Source organism: Astyanax mexicanus, chromosome 23 (assembly GCF_023375975.1).
Source record: "Astyanax mexicanus isolate ESR-SI-001 chromosome 23, AstMex3_surface, whole genome shotgun sequence".
NCBI lineage: Eukaryota > Metazoa > Chordata > Actinopteri > Characiformes > Acestrorhamphidae > Astyanax > Astyanax mexicanus.
In genome coordinates this window covers 14,941,714-14,969,699 of record NC_064430.1, presented here as the reverse complement: position 1 = coordinate 14,969,699, position 27,986 = coordinate 14,941,714, and the positions used below count along the sequence as shown (strand labels likewise).

General features: G+C 38.7%; 1 protein-coding gene across 1 annotated transcript; it reads right to left on the bottom strand.

The window, feature by feature from the left end:
* Positions 1-117: 117 nt before the first annotated feature.
* Positions 118-27,770, bottom strand: mdka (midkine a). Its single transcript, XM_007244921.4, has 5 exons — positions 27,635-27,770; positions 7,666-7,748; positions 6,417-6,584; positions 5,250-5,408; positions 118-802 (listed from the first exon to the last, which is right to left on the bottom strand). The coding sequence occupies exons 2-5, from the start codon at positions 7,745-7,747 to the stop codon at positions 774-776; spliced, it is 438 nt and encodes a 145-aa protein (XP_007244983.2). The 5' UTR covers position 7,748; positions 27,635-27,770; the 3' UTR covers positions 118-773.
* Between the last annotated feature and the right edge of the window lie 216 nt (positions 27,771-27,986).

Here is a 27,986-nt window from a genome sequence, read left to right as displayed (position 1 = left end):
ATATTTTTATTTGGAATTTGGTAGAAATGTCTGTAGTTTATAGAGTAAAACAACAATGTTCATTTTACTCAAACATATATCTGTAAATAGCAAAATTACAAATAAAACTCACAGAAATTACTTTTCAAAATATTTTATTTCAAATGTTTTTTCCATGACTTACATTTAATCCTACAAAAAGAGCAGTAAGACTTTCTCTTCTTTTTTTGTTTTGTTTTTCAAAACCGAGATTACTCATAAACTCCACTATTCAGATAATCCTCTACTGCAACATCACACAATCTTATTACAAAAGTGGATTTATACGATAAACATTAAAGTACACAGGTTGGTGTGTGTGTGTGTGTGTGTTTGTGAGAGTGTAAGCGTTTTTTTTTTATGTGTCAGATGAGAAACGGTGAGGTTTTGACAGAGAGCAGGACAGTATAATCTCTCCTTCGTCTACAAAGAGCCAAAGGGGCCGGGGGTCAGCGACATCTTCCTTCCTCCAAACATCAGCCTTTCACTCCCTCTTCTTCTGGAAGTTCTATTTTACGACAGGGTGTCGGTCGCATCACAGCGTGACGCGCTCCCGTGCTCTAGAACAACAAACACAGGAGCTGCAGCTTTACAGAATGGAGAAGAAAGCCGTGTCTGACGCACTTCACATTTCCTGTCACTGAGTGTGACAGTGGAGTTATAAAGAGGGAGAAATGAAAAGCTGGAGTTTGGAAGGCTGGTGTTCATCTGATGGTGGAGGGTGGCTCCTCACGTCTTTCTTGGATCTCTCCTTTCTAATTTCCTTTTCCCTTTCCTTTCTTCCCTGGAGAGAGAGAGAGAGAGAGAGAGAGAGAGAGAGAGAAACAACAAAACACACAGGATCAATGTTTCATTCAGATCAATGGTGAAGCTTCAGTGATAACCAAAGCATGCTGTTATCCACCACTGGCTACTGCATAATAGTAGGGTTCTCTAGAGCAGTGTTTCTCACCCAGGGTGCCGCGGCACCCTGGGGTGCCGTCAAAATATTGCGCCTCACGTGCATATTTCCTTTCCAGAGTCAGCTCGTGTCGGGGTGTGTCCCAAATCACAGGCAGCACTAATCGCGCTAATTGTGACGCGCTATTTTATTTCATATTCCGCCAGCAACACCCCCCGTTCTCACCTGAAGTACTGCGCCAGCACCCCCCCCCACCCCCCCCGTTCTCACCTGAAGTACTGCAACAGCACCCACCCCCCCCCCTCTCACCTGAAGTACTGCGCCAGCACCCCAACCCCCCCCCCGTAAACTGGGGTGCCTTGACATCTCGCATATATTTAAAGGGTGACGTGATAGAAAAAAGGTTGAGAAACACTGTGTCATGGTGGTCTTGGCCTAAAGGTTCTAACAATCAGTGTATGAACAGTATCTTGCAAAAAATATCCCTGGAACTTGTAGTTTGTCTTGTATTTTATATAAGACCATATAAAACCAGCACATAATTGTGATGAACGAAAAACGATACATGTTTTTCGAAATTCTTTCAACAATGGTTTTCTTCTTGCCACTCTTCCATAAACTCCACATTTGAAGAGTGTATGAATTCTAGTTGTCCTGTGGACGTGGACAGATTTCTGCAGCTCCTCCAGAGTGATCATGGGCCTCTTGGCTGCTTCTCTGACCAGAGCTCTGCTTGCTCGATCTGTCAGTTTGGGTGAACAGCCATGTCTTTGTTGGTCTGCAGTTGTGGAATCCTTTTTCTATTTTTTAATGATGGATATAAGAGTGTTCCTTAAGATGCTCAAAGCTTGTAATATGTTTTTTTTTTAAACCTAACCCTGCTGCTTTAAGTTTCTCCAGAACTTTATCTCTGACCTGTCTGGTGAGTCTTTGAGTCTTTGGTCTTCATGATGCTGTTTGTTCACAATTTTGAAAACCATGTATCATGTCCGTTGCACTTCACAATTATGTGCTAGTTTGTGTTGGTCTATGACTTAAAAGCTCAATAAAAAAAAGTTTGTGGTTGTAAAGTAACAAAATGTGGGTAAGGTGAAAAAGTTAAAGGGGGTTGAAAACAATTCATAATTTTTTCCAATATCAGGAGTCTGGAATATCAGGATTATATCTGGATGAAGCGAGCCACATTAAAATGCAAGTGTAAACCCCCAATACTAATTTAAATCATCTGATCACTTTAGGAGGTGGACTGAGATGCATTTGAGCCACATGTTATTGCAGTGTAAATTCATCCATCTCTCAAGACACACTCTTTGCATATTTCATCCCATAAAGCAATTAGATTTCAATCTAGAACTAAAAACACATCTATCTACCATGTGTAAACACATGGTCTAAATCTAATCAGAATAGATTCTACATATTAATATAAAGTGCCCAGGTGTAAACAGGGTCAGTAAGTTTTGTGATGGTCAAATATACAGAGTCATTTTAGCAGAAGAAGATCTTCTTGATGTCCCCAATTTCAGTTATCTGTATGAACTCATCATCTAAACCGCTTTCATACTGTCCAACAATCCAAACACTCATTTCAGTGGCTCAAGCGGAACTATTGAACAGTGCTCTGGAATTTATTCTCACAACGCTACAGTATAATTTGTAACCACACCATTTGGCACCCTGATTTAAATCAGCTGGAAGGAAGTGGAGGCTATCATTATGTCACAGCTTGAATTATCATGTTGGAGAGGAGTGAATAGCAAAAAAAATAAAGTGCCCTGCTCCAGCCTTGAACCCTGTTGCTGAAAAACAGCTGCATACAATTACACAGAACATGATATAAGTGCTTAAAACTGTAAGCTGTTGATTTCAATTTGCATCTTAAGATGTAAACAGGCAAATGTATTACAACTTTAAACCAGGAAAATGTTGGGACAGTATGGAAGATGCTAAAGAAAACGCCTATCACCGTATATATATATATATATATATATATATATATATATATATATATATATATATATATATATATATATATATATATACATACACACACACACACACACACACACAGTACAGGCGTTTTCTTTATTTTCATGACTATTTACATTGTAGATTCTCACTGAAGGCATCAGAACTATGAATGAACACATGTGGAGTTTTATGTACTTAACAAAAAATGAGCTGTCCTCCACAGTCACCGAACCTGAACCCAATCCAGATGGTTTGGGGTGAGCTGGAGCACAGAGTGAAGAAGGCAAAGGAGCAACAAGTGCTAATAAACACCTCTGGGAACTCCTTCCTTCAAGACTGTTAGAAAACCATTTCAGGTGGCCACTTCTTGAAGCTCATTAAGAAAATTATGCCAAAAGTCTGCAAAGCAGTAATCAGAGCAAAGGGTGGCTATTTTGAAGAAACTAGAATATAAAGCATGTTTTTAGTATTTTCACCATTTTTTTAAGTACATAAAACTCCACTTTTTCATTCATAGTTTTGATGCCTTCAGTGAGAATCTCCAATGTAAATAGTCATGAAAATAAAGAAAACACATTGAAAAAGAGAAGGTGTGTCCAAACTTTCACCTGTTGACATTATTGTTTGAAAATTAAAAATTTCTACTTTTTTTTTACAGTATGAAATAATTTGGGTTCTTACTGTCTGCAATGAAACAAATGAAAGTCAAACTAAACAAAAAAAAGCATTTTTTTGCATTTTTTCATTCATGCTGTTGTGAACAGATTGAATAAAACTCTTCAGATACTGATATACTGAGATAGATACACCGCCACCAAACAAGTTCGTTGGGTTCCTTCAGTTCCATCTTTTACAGCTCAGTGTTCAATATAAGCCTGTTTTCTTTTCAGGTACAAAATACAAAAAGATCTCTCTTAATATTCTGAACAAATAGATGTTCTGGAGCAAAATCAGCCTTTTTTATCCAGGCCTCTTGGAGCCTTCCGCTCTCCACTCCGGCTCTTCTGGCTCATCTTCGATTCAGCATCCTACTCAAACACCCACTGAGCGCCTTGTGATCCCACAAAGACAAAAGCTTACATTACTCATGCATAAAAATCTCCACCACAGCCCAAACTAACACACACGAACACACACACACAGTGCAAAAAAAGACATCTGGGTGTTGTGTGCTTTTTGGGAGAGGGCTTAATGTTACTTGGATCTTTGTATTTTACATTTATTTCCCATTAGATATTTAGATATTCAACCTAATGTGGCAATGTGGGCACTTCGAAAGCCTATAGAAAAGGCTATTCAGAGAAATACAAAGCAAGTGTTATGTGAAACATTAGGACACCCCATTAAAACCTTTATCTTTATTTAACTTTAACATATTTAAACATATCGACATTTGATTTACATTCCAGTAAATTTACCAACTAATGAGTTAAAAAAAATAATAATTGAGAGTTTTGGAATGGGCAAGGTAAAGCCTGGATTTTAATTCTGTTTAAGATGCTGTAGGGTGAAAGAATTCTGCATGGAGGAATGGGAAAACCTTTCTTCCACTTAATGTCTGAGACTGTTAACAGCAGAGACTGTAAAAAAGATGGACGCCGTGTCGCCATTCCCATCCATTCTATGAAAATGAAGCCAAAATCTTGCGCCATGTTGGCGATCCTGACACCCGATTCTGCGCAGTAGAGACCAGAGGAGGGAGAAATACTGTGGAGAGACAGCTACTCATTTAAATAAACCCGCCCCCGCGGGCTGCCTCCACAGAGCTATACACAGTAGGTCACAGTATGGGTCCCACCTATACAGACATTGGTCACACCCCGGCTAGGTGTAACCCAGACCTTTCACAATAACCACACCTTTTTGAATAGAGCTGAATAACGTTTTAAAAAACGAATTCTGTGGGGATATAAAATTTAATCATATAAGCAGAGGTTACACTAGCTGTTGCATTTAAATAATGGAGGTTAAAATTCAGTATATTGGAAAAAAAACGTAATTGAAAGTTGTCTGTTTTGCCATTGAAACCTATGGGGATGGGTGGGGTTACACAGCTTTCTGAAACCGAACAGCAGGGGGCGCCCGACCTGTGGTGGCTTCACTTTTGAGAGACGATGCTCTGTCCAGCTGTACACCGTCTATTGTTAACAGTTATAGGAAACTTCTACCCAATCTATTCTACCAAATATTAGGACATCAAATGTCCAAAAATGTTTAAAAAGGTTTTATGTTTTCAGTTTTCCAGGTACACACAGATTCTCTACAACAGGCTGCGTTTTCAAGGTCAGCCTCAATCAGAGCTTTCTGTACTGTATATGCTGAGACCTATATCCTAAATCTTATGTAAGAGGATTTTTACCTTTGGTCTTGGGTTTGCTCTTTGAGCAGGGTTTAGACACCGTGATGCTGGGCTGGCAGTCGACGTTGTACAGAGCCTTCTGCAGTGTACCGGTGCGACTCTTACTGCCCGTAGCTACGTCACATTCGCCCCAGTTACTAAACTTATACTTGCAGTCAGCTGCACACAAAAACACACACAGACAACCCAGATTTAGAACTGCTGTTTCTACATATGAAACAAAAAAGAGAAAACAACACTACATGCCTCCATTCACAATACTGTGATTTGTTTTTTTCACATTTGCAGTGGTATTTTCAGAACTACAAGCACTATCTGTCAAAACAGTGTATTAAAGTGAATAAGACTTAATATTTAGTTAAAAATCCTGTCATATATTTAAGCACTGCAATAATTAACAATATACCTATAAATGTATTTTGTGTGTTACAATAAAAAAGTATCACAATATGATAAAATAATCCTACCTACATGCTATAGGTCAGTGGTTTTAATCATGAGTGGTACATTGCTTTAAAAGTTTGAGAACCATTGATATAGATTTATAGAACAAAACCAACAGTATAGGAGGACATAGACATACAGCTCTGGACAAACAAAAAAAGACAAAAAGACCACCTAAAAATGATAAGTTTCTTTGATTTTACTAAATTGAAAAGCCCTGGAATATAATTAAGAGGAAGATGGATGATCACAAGCCATCAAACCAAACTGAACTGCTTAAATTTTTGCACCAGGAGTAAAGGCATAAAGTTATCCAAAAGCAGTGTGTAGGACTGGTGGAGGAGAACATGCCAAGATGCATAAAAAGTCTGTGATAAAAAAAACAGGGTTATTCCACAAAATATTGCTTTCTGTACTCTTAAAACTTGTTTTCTTTGCATTATTTGAAGTTTGAAAGCTCTGCATCTTTTTTGTTATTTTAGCCATTTCTCATTTTCTGCAAATAAATGCTCTAAATGACAATATTTTTATTTGGAATTTGGGAGAAATGTTTTCTATAGTTTATAGAATAAAACAACAATGTTAATTTTGCTTAAACATAAATCTATAAATAGCAAAATCAGATAAACTGATTCAGAAACTGAAGTGGTCTCTTAATTTTTTTCCAGAGTTGTATATTAAGATGTATATAGATTTTTTTTTAGCTTTAATTAAATCTCTCACCACCAAACTCTTTCTTCCAGTTGCAGGGCACTTTGCACTTCATCTTCTTGGTCTGATCATTGCAGGTTCCTTCCCTCATGCCAGCACCGCAGTCTCCATTATTGGGTACGCAACCACCAAAGCGGGATTCTGCACAGTCTGACGCCCCCTTCGGCCCTTTACCTCTGTCTAGAAGAACACAGGAATCAATTTATATTAGAACAAAAATAATACAGGACAATTTCTCATCATGTCACATCAAAACAATCCACCAAAATGATTTAGGATCTGTTCACCTTAACCAGATGAAATGAATCAGATCTGTTTGTGAAGTCAAACCAGTGCTGGATGTTAATCTACTCAGATTTTTCTCATTAAAACTGTTTATTTGGGTGAGTAAAGCACTTTCGTTTATATACAGTTAGCTTAGAATTCCAGTATTTTGCACAAGGGTGAGCAAGCGCTTAGCCAGCCCCAGTTAGCAGCGCTAGGCAGCCCCGGATAGCAGTGCTAACTAATCCCGGTTAGCAGCGCTAACTAGCCCCGGTTAGCAACGCTAGCCAGCCCCAGTTAGCAGCGCTAGCCAGCCCCATTTGGCAGCACTAGCCAGCACCGGTTAGCAGCGGTAGCCAGTCACTAACTGCAGCGCTAACCAGCTGCAATTGATGCTAGTAAATGCCACCTGATTGCGCTACACTGAGGAACTCTGAGTGTTCTGGTAAGGGCACTATTAGCTATCATGTAGCTAATCATGTATAAACACAGTAAATATGCAGGCGACAGTCCAATATACTCACCTCTGAATAGTGAAAATGCTAGTGCTGTGGTTAGCGGCTAATGCTAATACGGAAAATCAAACTGAAACTGATTTATAACACGGAGTGGCTTTACTACGATTTTTTGGAAAAAATAAAATAAAGGATTGTAAGTGTGAAAAAAAGGTATTTTTATACACACAAGTGACTAAAAAATATATATAGGAATTAGTAACGATGTAACAGAGCAGCACTTAACAATACAGAATGCGTGGTAAAACAACAGAAGCATGTGAAGCATCAATATAAAGAATAAGAATATAATATAAATAATATTTCTGGATTAATAGATGGCTTAATGTAATGTAAAGATAGCTTTAATGTACAGTAGGCAGCAACTGCAATGTTATATACTCTTAAGAACTGTCCGAGAATGACTAAGCTATGCTAAGCACTTTGACACTAAATCACTTCACCGGTTGATTATGGTGTATGAATTTAAGAGATGCCTTTACCTTTCTTGTTCTTTCCAGCTTCTGAAGTGACGATCATTAAGGCCACCAGCAGCAGGAAAAGGGTGGAAAACAAACCACGCATCCTGCAAAAACACACACAAGCACATACAAAAGCTATTATTAAATTTACCTTCTTAACTGCCATTTTACATTTTACATTTAACAGTCATAAGCTCGTGAGGGTAATAGGAGATTAAACCTGTAGTCTCTCACTCCAAAGCCTGATTATCTTTTTCACGCATTATGGACTTATTCCACTTAAGAAGAAGAAGAAAAAAAAAATGTACTCACGTACGGATTTAAATTTGTGTCCGTCAGTCTTTGAGACAAATCCTCTAAACACAATTGTGATTTTTTTTTTTTTTTTTTTTTTTTTTTTTTTTAGCTTATCCTTGCCTCAGCCTATCCTTCATGTCCCAGTCCCCAGCTACTGGTCTGCTTGAATTTGGCCAAGCGTTCACAAGACGTGCCAACCAACCAACCACACTGTGTGACAGTGTGTGTGTGTGTTTGGGAGGGGAGTCAGTAACATGCCCTCAAAAAAAAAAACTAAACCCCATAGCGAGCAAAATGGAGGAGCTGGAAAGGGAATATGTTTATTTAATGGTGCATCTTTTTTCTCTGTTAACACACTCTGCATTTGGTGTAATAGGGCAGAACAAAATATTATGCGAGATCACCAGACACATAAATGAGAAGGACAGTCATTGGCTGAAATACTGTACAAATGAGAGTTCTTTTAATGCTCAACATGGCATCTGTTTACAGATAAAGGTTTGTGATGCTCATTGCAGTCTTACACCCTGCAAACTGTCTATTTTCACATCTACACCTGCATTGTTTAAATAGCAAAGACACTTGTGAATATATCTACAAGTGAGGGGTGTTCAGGAAAATTTCTAATGCATTGCTATCTTGACGGTTGAAAACACATGTGCACTACTGACTGATTAGAACCCTGACAGCAGTCAACAGTCAGTCGCTCATTGCTATCTTGAAAACAGAGGTGCGCCACACACGCTCAGCTCACATACATCCACAGACATGCAGCAGTGCACAAACCTAACTTTTACATCAACCATTAACAGAATATAAAATAAAAAAAAGTAACATTGCTCTTTCCATAAATAAGAATCTTGCACACCTTTGCAGGTCAGTTTCTTCTGCACACCTGTCACTTACAGAGAATGGCAACTGAAACGCTGATTTGGTTTATTTCATGTTACGCTCTAAACACAACCATGTTTAATTAAGAGAATTAGTACATGCTTTTTGCAGATTTTGAGCCATGCAAGGTGTACTTTTCCTGTCGTTATGCAAGCAAAGACATACTCACACACCCTAAATCAATGTGGGAGACTGCGGTTCAATTCCCGGCCTGGGTGACTGAATGCTGAGCTACACCAATAAGAGACCTTGGGCAAGACTCTTTTTTTTATGTTTAATAATTTTATTTCTAATTTTTCCCATTTTCTCCCCAATTTACACGGCCAATTACCCAACCCATTCATTAGGACCCCCCCTATCACTAGTGATACCTCAACACACCAGGAGCGTGAAGACTAACACATGCTTCCTCCGATACATGTGAAGTCAGCCACCGCTTCTTTTCGAGCTGCTGCCGATGCAGCATTGCCGAGCAGCCAGCGCGCTGGGCAAGACTCTTAACACTACATTGGCCCACCTCTAATACAAATAACCTTGTAAATCGCTCTGGATAAGAGTCTCAGCTAAATCCTATTAGGTATTGCTTCAAGTACCCCTGTATAATTACCAAGAAGCTTAATTTCAATTCAAGAATAAAATATAAAAGTTATTTCGACTAGGGGTGCGATATAAAGTATTGTACGTAATATTACCAAACTTTTTGAATATTGTGAACAATATTATACCCTAAAATATAGTGCCATATCACCCACCTTTAATTTTTTAGCTTTTACCTTTTTAGCAAAAGAAAAAAAAATCACACTGTTCTTATTTCCCATTATACTTTATATCTACTAGAGACAGATTATATCTGTCTAGTATAATTGATTATACTTCAATCCTGGATATATGGAGATATTCGGAGTGCATTTTTTTTGTATCGTGCAGTAGTGTATTCTTAATTTTTTTTTTTTATTCAGTGTTTTATCATATCGCCAAGAGTAATATTATCGTGAAAATACCTTAAAATATCATGATATTTTTTTTAGATACATATCGCCCACCCCTAGTTTCCACATTATTGTTCCTCCATACTCTATAAACACTGCTGTTTTACTTTGGGACTCTGGAGTCTGGATGTGTGTTGTGTTCTGATGGAGCCCGGGTGAGGGGTGGATGTCATTAGCGCTGGAAAAACAACAAGCTCAACAGATAAATGTTCCACACTGGCAGCTAATGCTTAATGTGAGCGCACAGCAGTCGCCTGTTGGTTTCGCATTCCAGCAGTGTCTGGCTATGTTTAGTAAGTGTAAGTGAGAAAAACGAGCCTTTATAAGCCCAGAACAAGGAACACGGCCACTTTCATTCCGCTGAAATCATTAGCGCCAACGATTGTTACTGTCCAAATGACTTTTCCATTCAATCACTGTGTCGATATTACTGACATATCCTGGAAAAGACTGTTTCTCAATTTTAATTTAATTCTATACTGTTTATTCTCTAATCTTTACATTGCTCTGTATGGTATTGTGATTAAAGCAGTTATAAACACTCTCTGTCTCTCTCTGTTTAGCTGTTTAGGAGAGAATTATTCTCGCCTTCATACACACTCGGAAGCAGGCCAGATTACTCTCGCAGAATCAATACAGTATTTGACTTTGAGTCCAAGGGTGCAGTTATTTTTTCCGATGCTGTCATGACATTGGACGTATTGATTCATGGGTGCATGATGTAACCGATAAAAATGGACTACAGTACAGTTTTTTCCTCAGGATTTTATAGGAATCCAGTATTTTCTCAGGTCAAACGCTGGTTAATGTTGTTTCTTTTTACATATGAAATATTTCACGTTTTACTCCACTACCCCAGAAAAAAAGAAAAGAGTAAGACAGTCCATCTTCAGCTTATTAGGAAGCTTATTAGATTGTTGCACTGAAGCAGAATAATGAGTTTAACAATGTATTACAGCACAATTGTCCTTTACTGCTGACACAAATGGAGGACCATGCTGTGATGATTTAAGCCATTTTAAGTAATTTTACTCTTTATTACGTGCATTGAACCAGATCTTGACACATGATTGCAGCAGCTAGAAGAATAACTCTTTCTTCTAGCCAATACTAATTTGATTAGTGGTGCAAAATATACCCCACTACCAGTACTGGAATCGTTAATCAGAGATGTTAAACACATCACTGAGGGTTTGTCAGTCAAATATATATATTTTTAAGTTAATTGATTGTACAAACAAGCAATTTAATCAGGTTTACTCAACTATTTCTTTAATATACTCTTTACATGCATCATGTTATTGAAGTCTAGTCTATCCTTGTATCTCAAGCTATGTCACATTTGCAGGATTTGAGTTTTTTGGCCTCCCAATATAACAACTCACTAGGATGAGATTTTTGGCTATGTTCCACAGGTGTGCCATTTCGTATTGTACGCAATATCATCAAAAATTCTGACATTAAAATAAAAACTCCATATCATACTGTGTGTTCTTAAAAACAGTCTATTTTGTATTTGTGTTGCTAGCCTATTTTTACTGTATTTATTAACATTTTGGTTTTATGTTGTTTGCAGTTTATATGCTCACTAAACATGCTGCAATTTAGTTTTGTGCTAGATTGGGTTGTTAAATTTTGTATACACTATTATAATGTATACAAAGTCTTGGTAAGTTACTGGTTATGAAATAGACAAACATTTATAGATGTTTTGTTTCTAGTGAATGTTTGAAAGTCCTACATTTACACAAAATATTTTTTTATATTTATTTTGTTGCAGTAATATATTGTTAAAATAATAATAATAATAATAATAATAATAATAATACTTTATTTTTATATAGCGCTTTTCTAAAACCCAAAGACGCTTACAATTATTGGTACAAACATACAGATATACAATACACAGACAATACAGGTACAACATTTACAGTGGAGCTCCAACTCAGCAGTACTATAGTATGTGAGATCAAACATAATGTTAAGCAGAAGAGAGACCATAAGCAAGAGAGAATAGATGAGTTTTAAGATTTGATTTAAATATGGGAAGAGTGGGAGATAGCTTAACTGCAGTTGGAAGAGAATTCCATAGTCGGGGAGCGATCCTGGAGAAAGCCCGATCACCTACGACGATTGGATGACGGGACATTTAGAAGCCCAGCAGTAGAGGATCTGAGAGAGCGGGAAGGTTTGTAGGGATGAAGAAGGTCAGAGAGATAGGGAGGTGCCAGGTTATTTAAGGCTTTATAGGTAAGTAGGAGAATCTTAAAGTGAATCCGGTGTTTAACAGGAAGCCAGTGAAGATCTTGAAGAACAGGTGTGATGTGATCGTGAGTGCGAGTGTAGGTGAGCAACCGAGCAGCAGAGTTTTGAATCATTTGGAGTTTGTGTACAGAAGAAGAGGTAATGCCAGCCAATAGGGCGTTGCAGTAGTCTACCCTGCTGGAGATGAATGCGTGAATGAGGAGCTCAGCAGCTGATTGAGAGAGGGACCGTCTAATCTTAGCTATGTTACGCAGATGGAAGAAGGCTGTTTTTACAACAGTGCTTACATGTGCTGTGAATGAAAGAGTGGAGTCGAGGACGACACCCAAATTTCGAACCAGTGCAGATGGTGAGAGCTGTATGTCACCAATTTTGAGGGAGAGAGGGGGAGTGTGGTTAAGGACCGACTTAGTGCCAATCAGTATGAGTTCAGTCTTATTGTCATTTAGCATGAGGAAGTTTTGCTTCATCCAGCTTTTGATCTCAGTTAGACAGCTTTCTATATGTGCAGTGGGTGGATTATTGATTGAACTGGTATTGATGTAAATTTGGGTATCGTCCGCATAGCAGTGGAAATTAATGTTGAAGTGACGCAATATACGTCCAAGGGGAAGTATATATATGATGAAGAGAAGAGGTCCAAGGACTGATCCTTGAGGAACCCCTTGTGTAATCACAGAGGTAGAGGAGGAATAGCCACAGAGTGTGATGTACTGTTTTCTGTTAGTTAGGTAGGATGAAAACTAATCCAGCGCAGTGCCAACAATGCCAAGTTCATGCAGCCGTGACAAGAGGATGGAATGGTTGATTGTGTCAAATGCTGCACTTAGGTCCAAGAGCAAAAGGATGCTGAGAGACCCAGCATCAGCAGCTACCAACAGATCATTCAAGACCTTCACTAAAGCTGTTTCAGTACTGTGAAATGGTCGGAACCCAGATTGAAAAGGTTCAAAGAGACTGTTGGTTTCGAGATACTCTTTCAGTTGGCTGGCTACAGTTCTCTCAAGAATCTTAGACAGAAAGGGGAGATTGGAGATAGGACGGAAATTGTTAAGGTCCGAAGGTTCAAGACCAGGTTTTTTAAGTATGGGTTTAACTGCAGCAATTTTGTAAACAGATGGGACCTGTCCAAGGAGGAGTGACTGATTAATAAGAAGGGTGAGATGGGGAAGAAGTGAGGGTAGGCAGGCTTTAGATAGGTTGGTAGGAAGTGGATCAAAGGCACATGTTGTAGTCTTGGAGGACCTAACAATGTTAGAAATGTAAGATGAGTCGACACAGTTAAAAGCACTTAGGGAGGAAAAAGATAGGCTGGACAGAGAGGGGCGGGTGGTATAAGAGTGATGGGAAAAGGGTTCAGAGGAATCTGAGATCAGAGATCTGTGTATATTTGCTATTTTTATATTTGAATTAAATGAGTGTAAAAAAGCATTGCAGAGTGTTGTAGAGGGAACAAGGGTGTTGTCGGGGGCTTTAAAGAGTTTTGTAATTGTTGAAAAGAGGTACCGCTGATTAGTACTATGCTGATTGTTTATGAGATTGGAGAAATAGCTTGTTTTAGCATCCTGAAGAGCATCTCTATAGGCAGACAAATGCTGCTTATATGCATCTGCATGAACAGTAAGTCTGGACTTTTTATAGAGCCGCTCAAGCTGGCGTCCAGCCTGCTTCATGGTACGAAGATCAGCAGTGTACCAGGGGGAGGACGTAGCGAAGGTCACTGTTTTTGTTTTCAGAGGGGCTAATGTTTCCAGTGATTCAGAGAGAGCAGTGTTTAGCATTATTGCATGTGCTTCAGGAGATGAGGGAGCCAAGGTAACAGGAAAGATAAGAGAAAGAGATTGGTTAAGAAGAAGAGGATCAATAGATTGAGTCTTGCGGAAAGAAATATGTTTTGTGGTAGAGCGGTGGGAAAAGGCCATCGGAGCTGTAAACAGGATAAGTTTATGATCAGAAAGTGGAAACAGTAAAGAATGAAGGTTGAGAATAGGCAGGGAATTTGAACAGACTAAGTCAAGGGTGTGGCCTTTATCATGTGTGGGAAAATGTACATGTTGAGTAAAATGGAAGCACTCAAGAACAGACAGAAACTCAGCAGCAGTTTTGCAGTCATGAGTGTTGACGTGAATATTAAAGTCACCGACCAGCAACAAGTGGTGGGAGACTGTACAGGCCAATGTAAGCAGCTCAGACAACTCAAGCAGAAATGTTGGATTAGGCTTAGGTGGACGATAGAGTAAGATCACAGTGGTTGAGCCTGATAGTTTAACAGCAAGATATTCGAAAGAGGTAGGAGACATAATGCTCACTTCAAAAATGTTAATTTTGTTATTAAAGATAACCGCTAGACCACCTCCCCTGCCCGAGGAACGGGGTTTAGATATGTACTTGAAGTTAGATGGGGTAGCCTGATTCAAAGCATAGAAGTCACCGACTTGCTGCCAGGTTTCTGTTATGAAAAGGATGTCAATAGAGTGGTCTAGAATGAACTCACTGAGTACTGCTGCTTTGTTAGATATTGAACGAACATTAAGTAATGCGAGAACATTCACAGAGTTAGCAGGAGGAAAAGAAAGCAAATTATTGTGATTAGCAAAACGAGACTCAGTTGATTGTATGGGGCGGAGTGTAGTCCAAAATGAATTGGCAAAAAAAAAATCTGTTTTGTCATATTGTCAAAAAATATTAATATCGCAAAACAACCATGAAATATTGTGTTAGAGTCATATCGCCAAGCCTTAATACCCACATTACCAGAATGAAAAGATGTTTTGCCTTTTTAGGACTGTGTGCACATCAAATCTGATCTATCTGATCACTATTTTGTTTGTTGTTGTGTTTTCTGTACATGATCAATTACGCAGAAAGGCCCCTATCTTAGCAATCTAATTATTTTAATTAATCATGGTTATGTTTTATTACATATAACATGACTGTAGTCCGAGTTTTTCATTAAAACGAAGCAGGCGGAAGGCATTAAAAAAATTTTGTGGGGTGTAAGATAGCAATGCCACTTTCACTGTTAGCTCTGACAACTTTTTTTCTTTCACAATAAACAGAATTTTGATACATGGAAGCCAATTTTTTGTGGGGAATCTGGTGGGGAATTCATCAACAACAGATGCAACATTTTTAAATGTATCTATATTTCAGGCACAGGTTTGTTACATTACATACAGATACACAGATGTCACTTACATTTAGAAATAGAAACTGTCAAGAAGGCCAAATCCAATCTAAGCAAATAACCAAGCCTGATAAATGAGGCTTGTAATATGAATGTAGGTTATGAGAACCCATTTTTTTCCTGGACAAATTGGGTTTTGACTTGGAGACCAGCTGTTTGAACACAGGAGTAATTTTTGATGCCTGTTAGAAAGTGTGCTGCAGCTTCGGGCTGCCTGTTGGTTTGTTTTGCCTGTTACAATCGCTTCTTGAGGTGTTAGCAACTTCTGCTGGGCTGTATTTTTGGCCGCAAGCATATTAGAATTATTCTTGCGTCATCATGTTGACAGAGAGATTTTCAGAAACACTGCTGGATAGTTTGGGTCATGTTTGTGGACAAGTAAAACTATTTATAAAAAAATACACTCCAATGTGGGAATTTTGAACATCAGGGCCTTATGAAAATGCAGACATCATCATGGAGGCATGTTTTTATCTGCATCTCAAACACCTACTTCAGAACATGCAATAGGGTAAAGAGAAGGGGAAAGAACTTTGGGCTGGAGTTTAGGTGGCTTTTTTTTTTGTTGTATAAAGTCGGTCCCCAAAAAGTTCAAAGTAAAACAGCAACTATTCCATATAGTGCTGGGCGATATACCAGTTCATACAGTATCGTGGAGGGGAAATTAAAACCGGCATGCATTTCTCACATACCGCCATACCGCTAGAGGCGCTGCGGAGCGCTGTGTAGAACAGCATTGCCAAAGAATCAGGTGCAGCTCGCTAGCCAGTTAGCATAACAAGTTAACACACTAAAATCTCGCTCTGTCCTGACTGGAGAAAAATGAGAACAGCATTTTATCTGAGGAGCTCTTTCTGCTGTTCCTCACTGTCACAGGTAAAAAAATGCCAGGTGAAAAAAACATTAAATTAACCAGCGTTTAACATTTTGCATGTGCTAGTTAACTTCTCGCGAACGCAAATGTGAAACTCGCGAGCAAAAAAGGGAATTGTGTGCACGCTGAACAAAATATTGATTTCGAGCTTCATTTTTCTCCCTATCGGGTGTTTTGTTTTCCTCTCAAATTCACAGTTGTCTTCGTGCACAATGCGAATTACCAGAGGCAAACAGTGATTGGATCTTAGCATAGCTAGTTAGCTAACTCTCTTGCTGTCCTTCTTTTTCCGCCCTCCATTTTATGAGAGGGTGAAAAATGAAGCTCGAGATTGATATTTTAGTCAGCACGCACATGATTCCCTATTTTTGCTCGTGAGTTTCACGTTTGTGCTTGCAAAAAGTAAATTCGCACATGTAAAATGTTAAAACATGCTGGTTAATTTTTTTCACCTGGTATTTTTGCGCCCCTGACTTTTGACATTAATGTGACGCCATACAGTATTTTTATCTGAGTAAAATAGAAAAACAACAGTAAACAGCTATTATTCACTCAGAAAAGAGACAAATAGAATTGCACAATCGTTCCACAGCTCAGAGAAAAGAGCAGGAACTATAGCCCTTTTAAATACCTTAAAGGATCATTTTAATGCAAAATGATTTGAATGTATTTGTTAACTGGAGAAAGAAAGGAATTGTGGCTATTTATAGTACTGTAATGCCTCTAATGGCTTCAATAATAACATTTTGTAAATTGCTATTAAATTTGTATCTGACCTGTGCAACAGAGCTTTTGAGAAATACATTTTAAATAAAAAAAACTTAAACATTAAGTATTTTAGGTAAATTTATAGTGTTTATGGAACAATTTAAAGTATTTAGTTATGTAAAGGAAGCCGGTTTAGATTTTTTACATTCTTCAGCTGTTAGAATACACAGACAATGGCAATAGCACATACAGAGCAATATCATCTATTTACAGCATGAGTTTATGATTGCTTAAGAATTCCTCAGGAAGTGTGTTAGCTGAGTGGCTGTTTGGTAACTTTTGGAAAGTCTTGCCAAGTTGCATGAATGTGGTATTCTTAAAGAGAAGAGTGTTTTCTAAGAACACACACTCACTGTGTCTTCAATCAGATTAAAGCACAGCCGTATAGCGCTGTTGTTCATAACTGCATGGTTCTGGCAGGGTATGCACTCTTTAGAGGTGGCTACCATTTCCATGGTGATGGCCAGGCCGTGAGATGGGAGATGGTAGGAGTGTATTGTTGGAGCAGAAAAGACTCACCGCGGGACACCAGTGCTCCGGAACAGGGCAGGGGAACCACACACATACACAAACACACACACACAAAACCACACACACATACCATACAACACTGCGGTCAAACCGCAGAACTAAGTTAGTAAGACTAATTTTTTTATATGTGATTTTTACAGGATGTTTTTTTTACATCAGAAAGTTACTGGATTTAAAATGAAACAAGTTTTTTTTTTTTTTACACCAGCAAATACAGTCCAAAAATCTGAAGCAAGTGTTACATTTTGTGCATTTGGTCTATGTGGGCTTTGTCTCAATATACTCTACACTGATTGGTTTGTAGAATGTTGATAATTCTAAGAGATATTTTTCCAGATGTTTTGCTGAATTCTGCCTCCCTTTAAGAGCAAGTACATCGTGCAGCAGGATAAGTGCAACATATTGTTTTTTTCTGTTTATAAATAAGGGTAAATCTACAGTTACAGTAGATACCAAAAGCTCAAACCATCCATTTCAAAAGGCAAACAAACTGGGCCATGGTTTAGTTGATCTGAACTGAGACCTTGTTTGGTTGGACCACTTTTTGGTCAGTTGGCCTGGACCATGCTCCACAGAACTGTTTATGCCAGCTGTTTTGGTTCAGATTAAACTGAAAACCTGTTTTTACACTGAAAATAATGAACTGGACCATGGTTTAGTTGATCCAAGCCTACATCACCTTTTTTTTGGTTGGTTGGCCTGGACCAGGCTTTACAGAACTGTTTACACCAGCTACACCAGTGTTTTCACATTGAAAATGATTAACTGGACTATGGGTTAGTGGATCCAAGCCAAGACCACCTTTTTTTTTGACCACATTTTGGTCGTTTGGCCTGGACCATGGTTTATGGAACACTTCAAACCAGCTGTTTTAGTTCAGATCAAACTGAAAAAGTGTTTTAACATTAAAAATTATTAACTGGACCAGGACCATGGTTAAGTGGCTCCAAGCCAAGATCATCTTTGCCTCAGTCCCTTTTTATCCAAGCCTTTTGTATCCCTTGCTATTTTAGTTTGGACCAAACTGAACTGAAATGTCCAGAGATTCAGACCAAACAAAAGTTAGATGTAAAAGCACACATAGTCCTCTTTTTTTTAAAGTTCTCCATATGGGCTGTTTAAGCAACTGGGAGGGATATGAAAGACTTGCCAAAGTCATCATAAATGGAGCTAAACTGAGCATATCCCCTTATCCCATCCCTCTTGCTCTCTCTCTCTCCCTCTCTACGCATCACTCACTTAACAAATTCCATTTACAGCCGAGCCTGCCTTGTCCTCTAACTCACTTCCACTGCCTGGCAATGGACTTTCCTTGCCGCCGGGCACAAACGACCCTAAAGGTCATTGGTGGTGCAGGCCGGTCGCTGTTCTGTATTTGAGCGTCGGTCAGCAGGAGGCTATCTCTCTCTCTCTCTCTCTCTCTCTTTCTTTCTGCCCTTTAAATTCCTATTCAAAGTCCAATTCCCACAGAAAGCTCCAGCGTTTTCACCTGAGCCTCTCATCTCTGCGGCGCCAAAAACCTTTATAGCTGGCCCTAACTAGCAGCAATAAACCCCCTCTCTGCCAGTCAGGACAAATGCCGAGCCCTCCTTTAGAGCAGTCCATAAATATATTCTATTGACCCACTAAATCCAGCTCTTCCCTCTGAAACACTAATTAAGTGTCAGTGGCTTGCTGGAGCATGACTAAACCATCCCCCTTTCTCGGGCCCAAAAACTTCAATGCCCACCCAGCCTAACCACCCCACCCTATCCCACCCCCCACCTTAAAATTCATCCTCTTCTCTTTTGCTCTTTTAATCTTCTTCACCCTCTAAAAACCTCATCTTTACCCTCTTTTTCTAAAATCACTTCCACTGACCCCCCCCCCCTTATCCAAACCCCCAACATACACACACACACATTCTCTCTCTCTCTCTCTGTCACTTTTTCTGTGTTGCTGCTAAGAAATGCAAACCACCGTTTTTCCAAAGAAGAATACATTCTGAATTCCAGCCCAGCGGGACATGTGTGTGTGTGTGTGAGTGTGTATGAGAGAGAGAGAGTAAGAGAGTGAGTGTGTGTTTGTGTGTGTGTGTGTGTGTGTGTATGAGAGAGAGAGTAAGAGAGTGAGTGTGTGTGTGTGTGTGTGTGTGTGAGTGTGTATGAGAGAGAGAGAGTAAGAGAGTGAGTGTGTGTGTCTCCGGGCTGCACTCTGTATGTGACAGCAAAAGCTCAATGAGGCTGTTCTGACCCACTAAGTTCCACACACACACACACACACACACACACACACACAGAGGAGGCACACACAGACACACACACACTCACTTACACGCTCCAGGGTAGCTATTATCACGCACACAGAGGAATGCAGGACGGCTGAACACACACACACACACACACACACACACAGACGCACACACACATTTACTTCTCTCCACTTGTCTCCCATTTTCCTGTTTTCTTTTCACTCCATCACTCCATCAGGGCCCATCAAGTGTTTTGTGTGTGTGTAGCACTTGCTGTATGACCGGCTGGAATTAAAACTCATTTACATAGAAGAAGAAATAACACAAAGCGCTGACCCAGTTCGCTGGTTCTGGGGCATATGGCACAGTTTGCACGCTCGTCAAGTCGGCTTTGCCTCTAAAGCGCTTCATTCAGGCCCGTAAAAACCCATCTCCCTGCCAATAGATCTCAGATTCCATTACAAGTGTTCTGTCGGGGCACAAGGCTCTGCTTAAGTCAAACTCTTTCATGAATTAGTAAGAGGCAAATCTGCACACTAAGAGCAGCATTACAGCTAGACGGAGGTTTGCTCAGGCTCAAAGGAGAAGTTCCTCACCACAACACTGGCTTTTACTTATAAAAAAAAAGTAGGGGGGTTGGGGCGATACTAAAATTCCGAAAACAGTATCACAATATTTTCTATCAATATTTATTTGAGATGCATATACTTTTAATAATACCAAAAAAAAGTATAAGCAAATTTCCCCAACAGAGCACATCTTTCAGAAGCACTGACTTCTACCTATAAAAAAATGGAGAGTTGGGTAATACTGAGAAAATATCACAATATTTTCCATCAATATTAAATTGAGATGCATATACCTTTGATAATACCTAAAAAAACTATAAGCAAATTTCCCCAACAGAGCACATCCTTCAGAAACACTGGCTTTTATATGTAAAAAAGTGGGGGTTGGGCAATACTGAGAAAATTTACGATATCGCATTATTTTACAATAGTGTTTAATTGAGGTGTAATGTGTGTAACAATATGTGAACTCTGCGCTTTCCTCCAAGCATGCTGTGATGCTACTTGGCAATTGTGAATACTGAAGACTGGAAGTGTGACAAAACTAGATCTTTGGTTCTGCAAAACAAAGTGTTCTTTCAGATCTGATTTTTAGCTTAAGTATGCAATTAGCAGGCAATCCAACAATAATTTTGCTGATCCTGAGGGCAGGTCAGATTATATGATCTCTATTATATAGATGGAGGTCCTTCATGGCAATACAGACCCACTTACAACTGCAGAACCGATGATGCTTTACTACGTCTGCCCCAGTATCAGCCCCAAAAACACGACCCATAAATAAATAAATATTACTGAACTTTATTAAAGTGTTTATACTAAGGATTAGCGCTGAATGGCTTACGTCTTAATACAGAACAAACACAAGAGATTATTTTATTGTTTATAAAAGAATAGTAAGAAGAGTATAAGTGCATACTGGAGGGTTTTGGAGAATAGAAGCCCTAATATTTGCAAGTTGAAGTTTGCTTTAATATGTTTTCTTCACTTATGCTAATATTCTGCGTTAAAATGTCTTGCACACCTGACAAAACTTGTTTTGACTGGACAGTTGCTTTGTTCTGCTACATTTAATATGATTTGAACTGGAATTTTACGCAGAATTGAAAATGTGGTTTAGACGGAAAGCGGTTTTCCTGAAAGGATGCTTAATATTTATGAGTTCTGAACTGTCTTTTCAAAGCAGCCTGAAGCTCCCAAAGGATTGGTCTAGTGCAGATGGAATAAACATCACTTTGCCCTTAACTGCAATGCCAGTGTTGTTTCACCACTATTATAAGGAAGCACCAATACAGGAATTTAAGGTTGATGCTTAACATAAAACAGTATTTTAAGTATATATCTGTACTAAAGCTGACACGTTAAAATGTAGTAAATCAGTAAAACAGTTAGCACAAAACATACAATAAATATTGCTAAGAAAAAATACAAGATCTGCAGATATCTGCATATACTATTGCTTTTACCTAAAAAAATAAGTATTTTTCTTATTCTATTTATTCTTTATTCTATTGTCTTATTAATTTTAGGTTAAATCGGTGTTCTTCATTAACATTAAACCAAAAGACCTTTGCATCTGTTTACAGGTACAGCACTACTTTAATGAGTTTAAGAGCTGAGAGACAGGCGTGCAGACAGGGTGGAGCAGAGGGACAGACAAGGTGAAAGACGGGTCTGGGCAACCAGAGACAGGCAGGAAACCTTAAACCAGCTGTTACAGCAATCTCATCACTCACTTTTCCCATCACTCACTTTTCTCTTCTCCTGCCTGTGATTAACAGTCATAAATCCCAGCAGGTTGTGCTGACTCTGCACGCAAGCATGCAGACACACTCGTACCTGCACACAGGAGAGCCTCAACAAGTTCTGCACTGAAAGAAATGTACGGAATTCTCATTAGTCAGATGTGCATTTTTGATCAATTCCACATGAATAAAACAGATTTAATTCATTGTGCTGTAATTATACAAATATCTTATTTAGTTCAGTTTTAGTTTCTGGCAGAAAGTTTTATTAATTTTGCCACTTTTTCATCATTGCATTAATAAAATAGCCTGTCTGTATGCAAAAGTAAATCAGTGTGATTGCTGCACATCTGATGCATGTCTAAAATCAGGAATACTCTACAGCTGCGTTTCGGCAAGAACTTGACGATACAATATGTATCACATTACAGGGGTTGCCATTCAATATATCACAATATACTAAGATACTGAATGAACTGTCGCAATATATTGCTATTGTTTACTTTTAAGAAAACTCAATCATATTTATAAAATCTGAATAAAAGAAAAGTGTACTTTTCTGCAATGATGTATTCAATCAGATCAGTGGGATCTAAAAAACTGTAAAACACCGCTACCTAGTGGTCAGAGTTTAAGCACAACACTAAATGAATCACTGTCTGATACAAATCTTTACATGCAAACTAATAAATAATTATAAAAATATGTGTTTTTGGAAATTAATACAGAAATATTGCAATATTTCAATATATCAACATTTTCTTACAGCCCTATGTTTCACAAATGTTACAAATCAGGTAGGGATGCACCAAACAAAAATATGCAACACAAAGAAAAAAAATGCAAAACAAAGTTTTCCCAGGTCATTCATTTTTGTTATTTTTTAATTATTTCACAAAGGAAAGAAATTTTACTTATTTGGCCATACTCAAGCTGTTTATACAAGCTGCTATACTTCTGGTTGCCAAGTATTTGGTTCATCCATAACTTGAAGGTAGACAAAATGTTACAAAGCAGTATTCTTCTCTTTGTCTTCTTCACACACAAACATACACATACACACACATACACTATACAAGCAATGCCACATGAAGCTGCAGCCCTCCACTTCTTAGAAAAGCCCAAAGACCCTTAAATACACACACACACACACACACACACACACACACACACGGGCAAACAAAGATCCCTCTATTCCTCTGCAGCTCTCCTCCTTCTTCAGAGAAAACAAGCATAAGTGCTCTAAAACCATCAGAGCAGAATCACTGTCACCCCACCACTAAAGCATCTATACCCTGTGGGTTTAAACCTCTGTATAAGGAACAGCAAATCATCACTACCAATTACCAATCAGGTTCTGTCTGTTTAAAAGAAGTGAAAACCACAGGTATCACTTTATCCCTTTAAACGGCATAGGGACAGTGTAATGAATGTTAAAGAATGTACTAAGTGCTGTATGAGGTTGTAATGAGGGAGGTACAGTCTGTATAAACACGGAAAAGTACTTTGCGGTTCTTGTAGAAGCTTTAGAATAAGCCTAGGCCTTCATTAGGAGCTGGAATGCACTCTCGCATATCTAGTCATCAGCTCAGTGATTCCACACTGTCTGGGGAGGTGTACACTGACTGTACTAAAGAGAACTACTACGGAAAGATGTTACAATTGCCAAGTAGCATCACAGCATGCTTGGAGGAAAGCGCAGAGACTCATTCCGATACATCAGCTCACAGATGCCTTGTGCTGATCGACATCACCCTAGTAGTGATGAGGGAAAAAAGCGCCATCTACCCACCCAGAGAGAGTAAGGCCAGTTGTGCTGTTTTAGGGCTCCGGCAGCTGATGGAAAGCTACATGACCGGCAAGAAAACTTTAAACGTTCAAAAAACTGGACTGAAAACCAGAGTGTGTGGAGCTGTATCTAATGCTGTTGGGGTGAGTGTGTTTGCAATCCACATATAATCCAAAATCAGTAATTAGGTGAAGTCTCTAGTTCTTCTGAATGCACACAAATTCGTATAGCAATGGTACAACAACCTTAAAAGTACAGGTCAATCCTAGGGGTGTGCAAGAATATTATATCTGGTTTATAAATTCACGACCCATACAACAGATTACGGACAGAAAGTTTGATGAACAGGTGTTCCAAAACATGTGGCCATTTCATCATTCCAAATAAAGGAATGCAGGCTCTGAGTGTTCCAGTGGATCTTGGCACTGCCATTTGAATCCTGGGTCATGCTGCTTGGCATCAGCAGCCGGAGTCTGAGAGAGAGCACAATTTGCCTTGCTTTGCTTCCTATAGGAAGGTAGCTGGCACTCTTTCCCTCATCACTCTTTATGTACTGTTGGTCAGCACAGGAGTCTGTTAGCTGATGTATTAAACCTGAGGTGAAGCGCTTTCCTCAGAGCAAGGGAGAGTCGAAAAAAGGGGTGGTGGCTGATTTCAAATGTACCAGAGGAGGCATGTGCTACTCTTCACACTCCTAGTGTTGGAAGCATTGCTAGTGAAGTAGAGAGAAGTAAGAAGTGGGTGAGGTAACTAGCCTTCCAAATTAGGGAGAAAATGGAGAAAAACTGAGAAAGATAAATTCCAAAAAATAAGAGAGGCCAGATAAAAGCCCACATCTCACAAAGTGTGTGGGTATTTAGCCCTGCTCTATTCTTACAGTGTGTGAAAACATTTAGCCTACATGGTCAATAAGAACCCCTCAAACGAACACACACACACACACTCATGCACACAAACAAGTGGCTGAACAAAAGGGCCCCAAACGCTGAGATGTCTAGCTGGTGCAGTGTACCATGAATTGTAATCCCCTGAATAAGAGCGCACCTTCTGCACTCCTTCACTTCTGAGGTGAGAAAACGGCCTGTTTAGCATCAAAAGAGTGAGAAGGAGAAACTGACCAGGGGAAAAGGACACTCAAACACCGCTCAGGTGGAAAGGTCTGAGGCCGAACAAAAGGGAGGTTTCTCTCCCTCCTTCCCTCTTTCTCTCTCTACTCCCTGACCCTTTGACTCAGCTTGCCTTAATCAGCCCATTCAAGTCAAGAGGGAGGGAATGCAGCCGAGTGCATTAATTACACAAAACCCTCTTTCTGCACTCACACACACACATAATACTCTCACACGCATACTCTCACTTACACACTCTCTCCCACACAAACTCACTAAGACAGGGTTACTGCTCTGTGTATCATTGTTTGGGAAGTAGCCTGCTGTTTTATAGCTGTAGTCCTGGTTTATGAAGAGGAGAGCAGAAGAAAAGAAGCAGTAAAGAGGAACTTCAGGGCTCCCTTAGTCCAGAAACTACAATAAATCTGTCAAATACATGCATTTTATACTTTTTACTAGAATAAATGGAGGCAAATTAACGTTGTATGTGGCTTCATTTGGCCACTTTTTAAAAAAGTGAATTTAAGAAGTAAAGTAAAAAAGTCCGTCCCTGGGTTTTGTTCCAACAACTGTTGGAACAACACACAGAGATGGATTTTGGATTTCTGGACCCAGACTTTCTATCACTAGTTAATGGCAACTAATAAATATACTTCATTTCCCAGCTGATACTTCAAAATTGATGTTATGGTTGAATCAACATTGGATTTGGTGTTGATTTTGAAAAGTAAATCAACGTTAATATGGCAACGTTGTTTCAACATTGTACGTTCAACCTTTAATAAACCATAGTTCACATTCGGAATGATCAAAACTGTATGGAAGAGGAAAAAAAAACTGTATGTCATGATGTAAACAAATTCTCTCTCCTAATATACACCTCTAAATGTAGGTATTGTACAACTACAAACAAAAAGCTTTAATTACTACAAATAGCTAAAACTTAAAATTCCTATTGTTAACAGAGTGTTAACAATAAACTTGCATCACTGTAGTAAATCTGAGTATAAAGATGGTTACCAATCTGATTCAACATCTGATCTCAAAAACACAACAGTAAAACAACTAGAACATGAACATTCCCCCAAGTATGTGGAAGAATTTGCGGCAAAACCACATTTTCATCCCTCCATTCAATCGTTTTTTTGTATGGTAATGTAATGTAAAATGCTTATTCAAAAAGCAGAAGGTTGAGGACATTATGTTGATTCAGCATTAAGACCTCAACGTTTTAACCATATTTCAACTACATTTCAACGTTGGAGGTCGGTTGTGTGCCAGCTGGGTTCATTTAGAGCAGATTTTAAATCTCATATAGCCAGAATAACACCAAAAACAACAAGATTCAAACAGCCAACACATTAACGAAATAATTAGTATCACACAGTGATATATAAAGCCATTGGGAAAACCACAATTTCCCCCCATATGAAAATCAGCAGTGACTATACTGGACAACTCTAAGAACTGACAAAAAAATGTTATTTGGCTTTTATAAGGCTCCAACTAGCAGAATTTTTCACATACATCAAATGTCTTTACTACAACATACTGTAACATTCACACAACAATTAAGCAAACAAACAAAAACACTGACAAGCTAACTAGCTACATTTTGACTTTTAGCTAAAGTTAGCTAAAGTACTTTTCAGACGTAAAAGATTAAAATCATTTAATAATAATAAAGCTGGCTAGTTACATTCTTTCTGCTACCTTTAGGTTATCAGCTCTTATCATTTATCTGCTAGCTAAGCTAAGGTAATATGTAGCTAGCTAAGGTAGGAGATTTTAGATTCAGACTTTTTATAAAAGTGTTTATTTAAAAAAAGAGGTAAAAATGAACTCAAAACACATGTAAAAATGTTTTTGTTTACCTTTTAAAGCCACATAAATTAATATTTTGGCATTTTCTTATATTTCCTCTGTATAAAAAAACAGCACTGACTATGTTTTACAACTTTGAGAACTGACAGAAACTGTTATTGGCTTTTATATTCTTTAGGCAGTAAAATCGGTCACATGCATTTAAAAATAGCACATATTTGCATTAAATGTCTTTACTTTATCATACTGTGATATTTAGACCACAGACAAGCCAACACACACCATGACTGACAAGTTAACTCACATTCCTGCAGAAAGGTAACTAGTTTTATCTACATTTTATCTATTTATTGTCACAAATATGTAGTTAGTTTAGCTAAACTTGAGGACTTTTAGCTACAGACTTCTGCCTTGAGGCTGAAACATTCAAAAGTCCATAAAAAACCCACAAAAATATAAAATGAACTCAGGTAAAAGGTTAAAAAAGGTAAAAATGCCATAATGCTACTTTCCTTTCTGCTAGCTTTAGGTTAACATATCAGTTCTTATCATTTATCTGCTCTGCTATATATACAACATACTTCTGCCTTCTGTCTTTTTTAAGCACTCAAATGTGTTTAAAAAGTTTTTTAAGTGAAACAATGAGGGTAAAACCAACTCAAAACACATGTAGCTAAATTTTCTTTCAGTTCATTAGTTTGCACAAACGTTTTTATACTAATAATGTGCCATTTTCTTACAGATAAACTTCATCCAGAACACTCAGATTTAGCTGACTAGTTAATTTAAATAACACTGTTCTAGTCGGTTATTAGAAAAATAACGCAAAAAATAAAAATCCCAGTTTCTCAACTGCTTTTCCTTTTTTTTTTTTTTTTACTTTCTTTGTAACAAAGTCACAACTTTTCCTTTGTCTTGAACTTACTCGCTCACTCTTGTTCCAAGTCCACACAGAGAAACAGTGCTCAGTATCTGTCCAGCATCCGCTCCGGCTCTTCGTTTCTCCAGAAGTTTAACCAGTTTGCTCTCGACCCCTTACCGCCCCGCTTTAAACCACAGCCGATCTGACGCCCCGCGTCACGTGACCGCCCGCTGCCTCTCGTGTGGTCGGGAAAGTTTTGGGGCTGAAACGCGAAGCGGACGCTGGGTGGGATGAGTTTAGGCTGTTTGAGTTGATTGAGTTTAAAGTGGAGCTCCTAACATCTGAATAAAACTTGTTGTCAACTGTTCACAACGTTTTTGGAGGTAATGTTAGGCTGGCCACCACACAAACACAC

Coding starts and splice junctions, on each gene's coding strand:
- mdka (XM_007244921.4), bottom strand. CDS start 7,747: ATGCGTGGTTTGTTTTCCACCCTTTTCCTGCTGCTGGTGGCCTTAATG. Junction 5,409..6,416: donor CTGGAAGAAAGAGTTTGGTG/GTGAGAGATTTA, acceptor TTTTGTGTGCAG/CTGACTGCAAGTATAAGTTT. Junction 803..5,249: donor GAGCAAACCCAAGACCAAAG/GTAAAAATCCTC, acceptor CTCTCTCTCCAG/GGAAGAAAGGAAAGGGAAAA.